This window comes from Mobula hypostoma, chromosome 6 (genome assembly GCF_963921235.1).
Source record: "Mobula hypostoma chromosome 6, sMobHyp1.1, whole genome shotgun sequence".
Lineage (NCBI taxonomy): Eukaryota > Metazoa > Chordata > Chondrichthyes > Myliobatiformes > Myliobatidae > Mobula > Mobula hypostoma.
Window position 1 is genome coordinate 145489036 of NC_086102.1, and position 13168 is coordinate 145502203.

General features: G+C 41.9%; 1 protein-coding gene across 13 annotated transcripts in view; it reads left to right on the forward strand.

The window, feature by feature from the left end:
• The window catches only part of satb2 (SATB homeobox 2), a 218051-nt gene extending 205204 nt beyond the window's left edge, over positions 1-12847 (forward strand). For 11 of the 13 annotated variants that reach the window (XM_063051920.1, XM_063051912.1, XM_063051913.1 and 8 more), the window contains one exon: positions 7462-12846. In XM_063051920.1, coding sequence (XP_062907990.1) covers positions 7462-7923 — 462 coding nt within the window. In that variant the 3' untranslated portion in view covers positions 7924-12846. Of the gene's footprint in view, positions 1-7461 lie in introns of all 13 variants that reach the window. The other 2 variants (XM_063051915.1, XM_063051914.1) reach the window with 1 other exon arrangement.
• The last annotated feature ends 321 nt before the right edge of the window (positions 12848-13168 follow it).

Below are 13168 nucleotides of genomic sequence, written 5' to 3' on the forward strand. Positions count from 1 at the left end.
ACACACTACAAGAGAAGAGGTTCAAGAGGTACTTCCCCACCATCTTCTCAGGGGCAATAAAGGAATGATAATAAATTTCAAACAAGAGAAGATCTGCAGATGCTGGAAATCAAAGCAACACACACAAAATGCTGAAGGAACTCAGCAGGTCAGGCAGCATCTATGGAAAAGAGTAAACAGTTGTCATTTCGGATTGAGATCCTTCATCTGCACTGATGACGTGTCTGGGCCCAAAATATTGACAGATTCCTGTAGGACAATAAATTTGTCTTGTCTGCAATGTCCAGATCCTGAAAGTGAATAAAAATAAAATGACTGACTTGCTCCATTATCAGGATTTTGTTTGATAATGCACCAGTGAAGTTGTGTTAATGTTGCAGTTGTATCATTCATGGTTCTCCTCAGCTCCCTCACACCATCCCTGCTACACCCCATAATTTGGTGCTCAGGGCTGTAACAGGATAAGTAATCACAGAGAGAAGTCATCACATATGTTTAATTTGATCTACACAAGCAATCAGAATGAGCACAGAAATTCTGCAAACTTTCCAGAAGGGTGGGGATTTGATGCCTGCACTCACGAATTGACCCTATCACCTCCCGCCAGTACTGCCTGGTTGTGCTTCTGGGGCAAGGAGTGGGGCTATTTCATGCCACTTGCGTATGATAAACATGCCTTCCGTGAGCACTATTCTTAACCAGCCGGTCAAGTCCCTCAGACGTACCTCCTCCCACACCTGCCATTGCAGGGTTCACTCATTCAGTATCAACATTCCCCAGAAACCAGAAAATATAAGTGCTACTTATATTTTGTCTTCAAGGGGTGGCTTCAGAGACTGCAGCTGCTGAGTTACCTGTGACAGCTGTAACATCTCGCCACGCATCTGTAAGAAATACCAACAACTGGCAATGTTCATTTCAGTATGATGAACTTGCAGGGAAGCCCAGCAATACTTACCACGCAGTTAAATAACTTTTATTAATGAGTATTTCACAGATAGCATGAAGTAAGCTCCAGAATTGAGTTCCAAATTTAGGATGTCCTTGTAATAACTGACCTCTATATTCAATCTGGCTATTTCTCTAATGGCGACAAGATTGTTGTCAGGCCAAAGCTGCGATGGACAAGCACTGAACAGAATGGGTATTCATGTTGGGGAGAGCTGTTGGGAGGGTTTAAACTAACTCGGCAGGGGGATTGGAACCGGAGTGAAGAGGCTCAGGACACGACGGATGATAAAAAGTAAATATAGCGTGCAGTCAGATAGTCAGGAAGGGCAAGCAGGTGATAGGATTTAGTTGCAGCCTACAGGCTGAGTATCAAATCATTAGGGATGCAGAATCAGAAAGGACAGCAAATTCGGTACTCAAGGTGTTATATCTAAATGCACGCAGTATAAGAAATAAGGTGGATGATCTTGTTGCACTATTACAGATCGCCAAGTATGACGTTGTGGCCATCACTGAATCATGGCTGAAGGATGGTTGTAGTTGGGAGCTGAATGTTCAAGGTTACGTGTTATATCAGAGGGATAGGAAGGTAGGCAGAGGGGGTGGTGTGGCTGTGCTGGTAAAGAATGGCATCAAATCAGTAGAAAGATTTGACATAGGATCGGAAGATGTTGAATTCTTGTGGCTTCAGTTAAGAAACTGCAAAGGTAAAAGGACGATGATGGCAGTTACATACAGGCCTCCCAACAGTGGCTGGGAGGTGGACCACAGGTTACAACAGAAAATAGAAAAGGCGAGTCAAAAGGACAATGTTATGGGAGTCATGGGAGATTTTAACATGAAGGTCGATTGGGAAAATCAGGTTGGTAATGGATCTCAAGAGACTGAGTTTGTTGAATGCCTAAAAGATAGTGTTTTAGAGCAGTTTGTTGTTGAGCCTACTAGGGGATCAGCTATACTGGATTGGATGTTATGCAATGAACTGGAGGCGATTAGGGAGCTTAAGGTAAAAGAACCCTTAGGAACCAGTGATCACAATATGATTGTTTTCAACTTGAAATTTGATAGGGAGAACGCAAAGTCTGATGTAGCAGTATTTCAGTGGAGTAAGGGAAATTACAGTGCTATGAGATAGGGGTTGGCCAAAGTAAACTGGAAGGAGCTGCTGGCAGGGATGTCAGCAGAGCAGCAATGGCATATGTTTCTGGGGAAAATGAGGAAGTTGCAGGACACATGTATTCCAAAAATGAAGAAATACTCAAATGGTAAGGTAGTACAACCGTGGCTGTCAAAGGAAGTCAAAGCTATTGTAAAAGCAAAAGAAAGGGCATACAACAAAGCAAAAATTAGTGGGAAGATAGAAGATTGTGATGTTTTTCAAAACCTGCAGAGAGCAACTAAAAGAATCATTAGAAGGGAAAGGATGAAATATGAAAGCAAGCTAGCAAATAATGTCAAAGTGGATAGTAAAAGTTTTTTCAAGTATGTTAAAAATAAAAGAGAAATGCGAGTGGATATTGCACCGCTAGAAAATGAGGCAGGAGAAATAATAACGGGAGAAGGAGATGGCTGATGAACTAAATGAGTATTTTGCATCAGTCTTCACTGTGGAAGACACTAGCAGTATGCCTGATGTTGTAGTGTGTGAAGGAAGAGAAGTGGGTGAAGTTACTGTTACAAGAGAGAAGGTGCTCAAAAAGCTGAGAGACCTAAAGGTACGTAAGTCACCTGGACCAGAGGAACTGCACCCTAGGGTTCTGAAAGAGGTAGCATTAGAGATTGTGGTGGCATTAGAAATGATCTTTCAAAAATCACTGGACTTTGGCATGGTGCCAGAGGACTGGAAAATTGCAAATGTTACTCCAGTCTTTAAGAAAGGAGGAAGGCAGCAGAAAGGAAATTATAGACCAGTTAGCCTGACCTCAGTGGTTGGGAAGATGTTAGAGTCAATTGTTAAGGATGAGGTGATGGAGTACTTCATGACATAGGACAAGATAGTGCAAAGTCAGCATGCTTTCCTTCAGAGAAAATCCTGCCTGATGAACCTGTTGGAATTCTTTGAGGAGATTACAAGTAGGATAGATAAATGCAGTGGATGTTGTATATTTGGATTTTCGGAAGACCTTTGACAAGGTGCCACACATGAGGCTGCTTACTTTTACCATAGTATTACGGGAAAGTTACTGACATGGTCAGAGCATTGGCTGATTGGTAGGAGACAGCGAGTGGGAATAAAAAGATCCTATTCTGGTTGGCAGCCAGTGACTAGTGATGTTCTGCAGGGGTTGGTATTGGGACCACTTCTTTTTATGCTGTATATAAATGATTTAGGTGATGGAATAGATGACTTTGTTACCAAGTTTGCAGATGGTACGAAGATTGGTGGAGGGGCAGGTTGTGTTGAGGAAATAGGTAAGATGCAAAAGGACTTAGACAGATTAGGAGAATGGGCAAGAAAGTGGCAAATGAAATACATTGTTAGAAAATGCATGGTCATACCATTTGGTAGTAGAAATAAATGTGCAGACTATTTTCAAAACGGGGAGAAAATCCAAAAATCTGAGTTGCAGAGGGACTCGGGAGTTCTTGTGCAGAACACCCTGAAGGTTAACTTGCAGGCTGAGTTGGTGATGAGGAAGGCAAATGCCTTGTTAGCATTCATTTCAATAGGTCTGGAATAGAAGAGCAAGGATGTGATGCTGAAGCTTTATAAAGCACTGCTGAGGCTTCACCTTGAGTATTGTGAACAGTTTTGGGCCCTTCATCTTAGAAAAGATGTGCTGGCATTGGAGAGGATCCAGAGGATGTCCACAAGGATGTTTTCAGGAATGAAAGGGTTATCATACGAGGAATGTTTGTTGGCTCTGGGTCTAAAAAGGCCTAGACAAAGTAGATGTGGAAAGGATGTTTCCCATGGTGGGAGAGTCCAGGACAAGAGGGCACTGCCTCAGGATAGAGGGCCGCCCTTTCAAAACAGAGATGTGGAGAAATTTCTTTACCCAAAGGACGGTGAATTTGTGGAATTTGTTGCCACATGCAGCTGTGGAGGGCAGGTCGTTGGGTTATTTAAGGCAGGGATTGATAGGTTCTTGATTGGACATGGCTTCAAAGGTTTGGGGAGAAGGCTGGGAATTGGGGTCGAGGAGGAGATAAAAAAAAGGATCAGCCATGATTGAATGGCAGAGCAGACTCAATGGGCCAGATGACCTAATTCTGCTCCTATGTCTTATGGTTTTATGATCTTATGTCTTGTTACCTCTTTCAGTTTGACCATCCTTCCAGCTCTCTGAGCTCCCCCACTCATCATTATTAATTTAAGTCACTCCACCACTAGTGACAAGCTTTTAACCATAGAAAACTAAACTCTGAAGTAAGTCTCCCTACCTCTTGCTTCCTCAAAAAGGATTCAAGGGTTCATTTATTATCAAAGGATCCAACTCTGAGATTCTTCTTCTCCAGATAGCCATGAAACAAAGACAAAAAAAGAACGACACCACGATCATCAACCCCACCCCCGCATGAAATGCAACAAGGACATCGGCCCCCTAAATACCCCTTTCCCCGCACGATAATGGAAATTTTACTTGGCAAAATGGAGTCAAACATCGGCTTCCACCACCCTCCGCAGCCTTCTCGCTTTGATGCCAGTGCTCACTGCCTCCCAGAAATCTCTCAGAGACAGCAAAGCAGTTTCACATGCTCATTAAAACCTATATCATATACTAAACTTCAGTCACCAATCTTAATGTCATCTGCTATGCTTCAGTGGAAATTTTATGCAATAGCACCCCTGTGTGAAGCCTCTGGGATGTTTTGTTCAGATAGTATGTAAATACAATGATGCTGTAGTCGTGCAGGAATTACTGTAAAGGCTGCCTATGGTTAAAACACCTCTCTATTGTAGAACCCTATGTATAATCAAGCTCCCGTCATATGATTAAATTGAAAAGTCCAACATGTATCCATACATATGTTTGTTCCTACAAGCTATAGAACTAGTTCTAACCATGTGAGGTTCTGCAGAGGCTGTAAATCTTGAGCAACACACTCAGAATGCTGGAGGAACTCAGCAAACCAGGCAGCATCCAGGGAGGGAATAAACAGCTGACATTCTCCTCTCTCTCTGCTTGTGGTAATTATTCTTTCTTATCAATCTTATGTGATTTTGATTCCATTTATTACATTACTTCTAGGTATATTTGCCGTATCTAGTGCCTTTTGTGTATTTTCCAACATATGGACAAAATTGGCTTATGGACTTTTGTATAAACAGAGCCCATTCATTACCCAGGGACAGCCTGGAAGTTGTCTCTATAATCTGGTATCAGTTATTTCAAAGCACTTTGCATCAGCAGTTTGCCCCACTCTCGTCAAATATTATCTATTTAATGCAGTTTTAGTTAGTGATCAGACAATTTGCCAAGTCCTAGGTCCAATTCAACACTGTGAGAGACAAATCAGCCCTCTTGGGCTCCATGAGGAGAAATATTTGTCAATTTCAAAACCCTCTGCCCTTTCTCTTGGCCCTTGGGTGCATAGAGACAATGTAGCTTCTAAACTATGAACAAAACTCATACGACTATACAGTTAGCAAAGGCAGGATTAAGTTGGTTGCTTTACAAAAGCAGTGCTTGTTGACGAAAACTCAACAAAATTTGAAAGTAATTCTGCTAGAAACATTCTTCTTCCATGTCCTCAGTTGTGACATGGTGGAACAATGTTGGTAGGGAGGCAATTTGTCATTGACTCACTTTACAACTGATTTCCACGCTGAGATGTCTGGTCTCAGAAGAGAGAGTGTTCAAAATACTGGAGTTATCCTCATGCCATGGACCTAAAACTGACCTATGTTTGTGTTCTATTCTGTCTGTCACCTTCACCATCCTTACAACATCCAGCATTTTGGTGTTTCCAAGAGTTCTGGAACTATGAGGACCAAAATCAGACTCAATTGAGTTAACACTAACCATCAAACACTCATTAGTCATGTGTTATCCCATTTCACTCTCTCTGCACTCCCTTTGGCTTCAGCCATTCCACCTTTTCATATTTCGCTTTGCTCATGGTTTGACCAAACTTACAGTTGCCTGTCCTAATACTTTCTCAGAAGAGCCCTGAGTTTTTTTATAAAGCACTGAAGATTTTTTTTCCTGTGCATATTGTTACAGATTGGTGATCTATTACTCTATCTGGAAGTGAACGTCCTGGCATACTAGGTGGCAATAAGGTTGGGCTAAGCTGTTACCACTAAGTTGTCCACTGTATCTGACTGTCAGGACCATATCTGGGAGTATCCAGTGTGATGACCTTGACCCACGTCAGGCCATGGGCCAGATGCTTTGATTGGAGGAAATATAGTCCTACTACTGGTGTGTGCACACATTGATTAACATCAACTTCAAAGAGGCAATCTGCAGATGCTGGAAATCCAAGCAACATCCAGAAAATGGTGGGGGATCTCAGCAGGCCAGGCAGCATCTATGGAGAAGATTACAGTCGAAGGATCTCAGCCTGAAACATCAACTGTACTCTTTTCCATAGATGCTGCCTGGCCTGCTGAGTTCCTCCAGCATTTTGTGATGAACACCTACTTCCTGCAGGGCGAGGGCAAGCTCTCTTGCATAGCTCTGTAGCCAGTACTCCTAGGAATCAAGTTCCAAAGCTATGCTACATTCTGTAGACTGCTGGAGATTTCAGGTCAGATTCAGGGAACAAAATGAATGACACAGCTAAGGAGGAATGTGTAAACTCTGAGTGAGTATATACTGAAGGCAAGAAAAGCAAAGGGCTTCCTTCTAATTATAAATTACTGATTCAGATAATCATAGCTCACGCCCATCTTTAGGTATCACTCACAGCAGTGGAGCTAACTCAATCTCCGATCATTGAATTGAAATGTAAAATCAAAACTCTAGCTGGAAAGGAGACGTTCCATTTGTACTTCAGCATAAGAACAGGTGAGGAATCACAGGTCCGGGAAGGGAAAAGCCACAGCACACACACAAAAAAAAAAATCAGTCACAAAATTACAAACGGATCAAACAATCCTGAACTTGTGATGGGAACATTCCGTTTTGTGGGCCACGGCATATGGAGCTGTTCTTAAAGCAGCATGGAGATGGGGGAGGGGATTCCACTGGGATAATTGCAGCTTCTGAAAGGAAATTAAATTTAGCTAAGACCCAAGGATAAGTTTCACTGCCATACCATCAGTCTGTGCAAACAGGATTAAATATCGAATCCAAAGGTGGACCAATCCATAGTACTTGACCATCTTTTTTCCAGCTGATCTAGTTCATGTAATAGTATTACTGTATTGAAGTATTGAATGATAACAGGACCATTTGTGTAAATGACTCTTAGACGACTGCATTACAACTAAAATGAAGAAAGTCCAGTCAAAGGCAGAGAAACAAAAAAAAGTCTTTGCCCTGACGAAGTGCCTATGATAAAAGAATAAACAACCAGAACTGGGTCAGAAAGTAATTTTGTGTTTCTTCAATAATTTAGGCACTGCACAGACAGCAATCCCAGTCTGCGAAGGAGAGTTCACCCCCACGAGAGGACAAAGGCACTCAGCCACAAGCTGCTGCTGAGGATAACTGTGCCAAAAAACCCAGGTCACGTACTAAGATCTCCGTGGAGGCACTGGGCATCCTTCAGAGCTTTATCCATGACGTGGGCCTGTACCCTGACCAAGAGGCTATCCAGACCCTTTCTGCCCAGCTGGATTTGCCCAAGCACACCATTATCAAATTTTTTCAGAACCAGCGATACCATGTTAAGCATCATGGTAAATTAAAAGAGCACTTGGGAACCACAATAGATGTTGCAGAATATAAGGATGAAGAGTTGCTCACAGAGCCTGAGGAGAACGACAGTGAGGAAGGCTCTGAGATGTACACCATGGAGGTGGGAGAGGAAAACCTCAGCAAAACCAAAGCCAAACCTCCAGAGCTCGACCAGAAATAATGTGAAACACCCACAAATGCATACCTACATAAAAGCTTGTTGACAGTTCAATGTGCAGCTTTGCGTTATGCATTAAGTGCATTTGATGTACGGCAGTATTCAATATGCAGGTGTAATCTAATGTTGCCTTGGTGTGGAATTTCAGAAATAATTTTTTTTCCACGGACATTTTGAATCTTACAGACTGGGAAAGATTAAACTAACTCCAAAGTTTGTTCACTAACTTAATCCTGCACTAAGACTTAAATAAAGGAACACTGGGGTCAAATTGGAAAAGAACACTTTCTCAGAATTTGCCTAGGACAGATCTCTCCATACAAAAGTTCTCTGATTTTCATTGAAATGTAAAATGAAGATTCACCCAGATTTGTCCTCAGAATCACTTTGATGAATTGTTTTGGCTCTTGCTAAGCTGTCTGCAAAGGGGGTGTGGTGACTTTCAGCTTTTGTAATTCCTATTTATTTTCTCAGTTTGTTCTGATTTTTTTAAACTTGGCTGCCTGTCACATGACCATAAAATATTTTGGGGTTTGTACTTTTCTCAAGAAGAGGAAAACACCACTGCCAAAAGAGAGAAAGAGAAAACAAAATCAGCAAACACAAAATATATCTTTGAGAACATGGTTAATTTTACAGATTTGTTGTTTAGTGCTGTGTGAATCAGGCAGCTGTATCATTTGCACCAAGTATTAATATTTTGTCAAAAGAGGGATGTGTGGATTTGAGTAAAGCCCAGGGACACTGCAGTTCAAATCAGAATGGAGATATCTGCAAATGGGATTGAAGTAACCACATTAGTTAATCAGGAAAAAAGAAAACAATAATAAATAGAGCATTGATTAGATCATAATAATCAATTGCACAATAATTAGGTTGAGACTTGCTGGTTTTGGAGAGATGTTTTAATGCATATAGACTAATATGTAAAAGTTCCATATTGTGGCCTATATGCTTGGCACATGGTCGTGAATGAATTATCTCCAAAGTTTAAAAAAAACAGTAGGACATTAAGAATGTTTAGTTCATTTCATAGCCAACATATTCATCATAATTGCCCTCTGTTACCTTAAAGCATGCTTTTGGATTGGTGCAGAATTGATTAAGTGATTCCAAGATTCAAATTCTTAATTCATTCAGTGAAGAGATTTGTCTCCCACTGCTTTGTCCCTGTCTCTGTCAGTCTGTCTGTCTGTGTCTCTGTTTCTCTCACACATACACACCCTTTTTTTTAACCACTTCCCCATGTGGTCAAAGGCAGAAAATGCTTCTTCACACATTTTTTTTTCCTGTCGGCAGTACCATTGGGGGCAGACATTGCTCAATTCACCACACCATCCACTTGCCCGACATCAATCGGCAACACCGCACTTAAAGGTTCCTCTCCTCCCATGGTGTGCCTCACACCACAATGCCCAAATTGCATGCTCCATCGGCCATTTTCTGTATATGGAGCACATAACACAGTGCTTATTAACACACGGGACGTCTACCAAGTGGAAGAACCTGCATTTAAAACAGCTGTTACCCAGACGATGGTTGGTGACCGGGAGATAATGCCAGTGTTCTCCTTCAGGTGTCCCACTCCACGTCATCCCACAATCTCTTCCGAGAGACAAGCACAATAACATGCTCATGCCCCCCCCCCACCCCACTCTGCATAGCTGAGAACTGCCAGACGTTGGTATAAAACAAGGAAGAGAGGGATAGCATCACTTATTGTCATATCCACAGCCAGCAGCACAGTGGGGTTAATCTAGAGGTTAACTTCGAGGTAGGATCTGCCTTGTTTCTGTTACACAGAGAGTGTCCTGCAACCAGGGTAGAGCAAAGGGAAGCCCAGCTTCCAGCCTGCACGTGACCCGCGGCCAGGTTGCTTGACACCCTGCAGTGGTCAGGGTCAACCAGCTCTTCACCAGCCATGCTACAATCACAAGGGGAGCAGTGCATGGTAGCACACTGTCGGGAGAAAGCATGAGGAGGCAAGAGAAAGATGCAAAGCATGTGCTCAGGAGGTGCTATATAGCTTTCCTGTATGGATAAATCTATTCAGTAGGTTTAGTGTGTTGGCCTTTTTTTTGCATTGTATCGAAGTGCGGCCAGTTACAGAAGGAAAGGCGTGGGATGGTTGATGAATGGCAAATAGTCATTGCATTATCCAGAGACACGGTTCAATCGAGTTGTCCCCGTCTGCGTTGGTTCCTCCCTGCCTTTACCCGCTCCTTCTCCTAATTGCTACATTGCTGGAGGCAAGACTGCACAGCCTGCAGCTGACCTCCACGGACTGAGGCACTCGGCTGCGAGTATCACAGGGCTCTCCAGGCGATGCAAGCATTGCCCACAGCGTGGAAAGGGTCAGCTTTTAACAACATTCCTGTGGCAGTGTAGTTCACTTGTGCAGTCGCTGCCCACATGCAAGTGGGCCGGGCTTCAAAGCCTTTAGCAGAAAGCCCTGGGTTTGACTTGTCTGGTTCCGGAAGGTTCTGGGAAAGAGAATACCAAACACCAGCTGCATTGCCTGCTACCAAACACTGGGGAAAGGTTATCCCTCCTGGATGTGATGCATTTCCGAGCAGGCAGATGTACCTCAAGGCCCTGTTCTCTGCTTTGTGATTCCTGAAAAGGGAAGGTCCTGACACCTTCCTCCCAGCAACCCTGACCACCTCTCCCCCTCTCTCTCTACACACTGAGAGCAGCAATGGACTCCTTCCACAACAGTTGACATCAGACAGTGAGATGTTGTAAATGTGTCCAGCTTTGGCCTGAAAGGTATGCAACACAAGTCTGTTAGGTGTCATGTTGACCTGGATAGCTTCTGGGAAAGTACTCGCTGCCATGCTCTGTGATTGAGGTTATGGCCTGAACAAGTGGCAGATTCCAGTGGGAATATTTTTTACTGAAATGCAGATTTTTCTGCATGGTCCGTACAGCAGATTTAATCGGAGAATACAATGGGGAGGCATGGTCTCCTCTTCAGCACCCATTCCGTCTCCCTTCTTTAGCAGTTTGCTAACTCTGCACTGTGTACATTCTCCCCATCATGAATCATGAAAAAGGCAATGTTTTGACCCTGGGAGCTACTGATCTATGTTGTAGCCTAAAGCCAGCCGGTCAGAGCCTGCTAAACTGCTCCCTGTGGACTTCAATTACTTTCAAGAACTCTTAAGAGGGCCAACACTTGTAAAATAATTGGGGAAAAGATCAGTCAGCAATACACTTACAAGGATTTGAAGATGATTTAGATAGAACTGATAAGCAATCTCTCTGTTGCTGAATATCAGTTCAGTTATTTGAGGCCAGATGTAGGTGTAAGCTGGAGTGTGAGCTCTGGATGGAAGCAACAATTGATTTTGCCACGAGCCTGCAGCAGGAGCCAGCTACTGCCCTCTCATATAATCTCTGTCATTGACTTGTGTCACAAATTTGAGTGTGAGCACCGGGTGTCATATATATGAATGTACACCATACCAGACCACCCGAACAAAAAGCTGAATGAGGTCACAGTTTGCAGTACTTTTGTTTAAATTGACAGTTTATTAAACAAAAAAAAATTAAAATATGTGCAAAGAGGAACATATATGCATTCATCTTCCCTTATTGACATTCCCTAACTCAATCCACTGCGTACTGCCAGCAGGAAAGAGATGTAGTGAATGCCATGCCCTTGAATGCTGGTAACCACTGATACCATGCATACCTCTAAAGAAAGCAAAAGCAGTCTCTCCTGCTATAAAGCAAAAGCAAAACCAAAACCTGAAGGTGCTGGAAATCTAAAATCAAAACAGAAAATCCTGGAGATAGCCAGCAAGCCAGGCAGCCACTTTGAGGGAAAAGCAGATTAATGGCCTTTGCACCAGAATTCAGGTCTTTGACCCGCTGCCCCTATCTTTACCTATGCTACCAGGTCGACTTTTTGCCCCAACATTTTCAACATGTTGGAAGTGTTAACAACATTTCTGTTTTTTATCTTCAGGTATATTTAATTTCAACAGAACTTCAGATATGATGTGATTTTTATTAAACAAACTGCTAGAAATAATAAATTTCAAATGGGAAGACAAAATGATCACCTACTTTGACATGGAGTGGAACCCAGGCTAATTTATCTCAGGATTGCCAACTGGAGACTTGATCTTAAGCAGCAGTGAATTTTATTCAGGGATGAACAGATGTTAATGGATATAGGCTAGCACAGTAGAAGAAGCTGCTCTTATACAGATCTTTATCTTTAACAGACATGATCACAAAAGAACTGCCGCTGTGGTAAATAGACCAATAATTAGCATTTCTCTTTTTATGTGTAGTTTATCGTGACATGAGAATTCCCAAACCCAATTACATCTGCTAACTTTGTACAAACTGTTCCATTAATAAGGACACTTTGTTTTGTAATATTTTAACCAAAATATGTACTGGAAATTGTCGATGCTAAGTCTTGCCTATTCAGTTTTATTGTACTGCAAGAAATGCAGTGATTTTAAGTGAATCTGTGGGCATTTTAGCCTATAGTCTTGCCAGATTTTAAAAGTACAATGCATATACGTATGTCTATTTATTCATCACCTGTCATATATTATCTATTTGAAAGCAAACTTTCTTTCATAGTGCCTCGTCAGAAAGCACAAATTTCTGCCTTTGGTGAAATGAAGAATAATTGTGTTTTTGCATTATTGACAATGTGAATATAAAATTAACATATTGTAAATGTTCTTTTTCATGTGAATCAACTTCTTATCTGCATTATCACAAAGTGATAATTATTTTTAAGTTATGTGCATTGTTAACCCATTAGATCCTTTGTTGTTGAAATAAAAGGCATCCAATAAATACATCTAAATTTGTCAAGTAATGCTCAATACTTGTCTCTTTATACTATATTCCCTATAAGCAGCATTTAACAAAATAATCCCCCCATTAAATGTACGCTAGTTTTCCCCTTCAAGTTCCTTAGTAAATATTTTCTGCTAATAATTAAAAAAACCACAAATTACCCCATGTCAGGAAACTTTTGGAGCCCATATGTCCGCAATTGATATATGTAATAAAAGACGTTATTGTATCACTAGCTTTACATCTAAGCAACATCACATAAATATTATGGTTCTTGATGATGGTTCTTGTGTGGCACTGTGTCTTTCTGAATGCCGCATAAGAAACAGACACTTCAGAGAGGAGTGAGACAGACATCGTACAAAGTCCTTACTCACCAGTTAAACTTTTCTACAGCCTCTTAAAGAACCTAAAATTA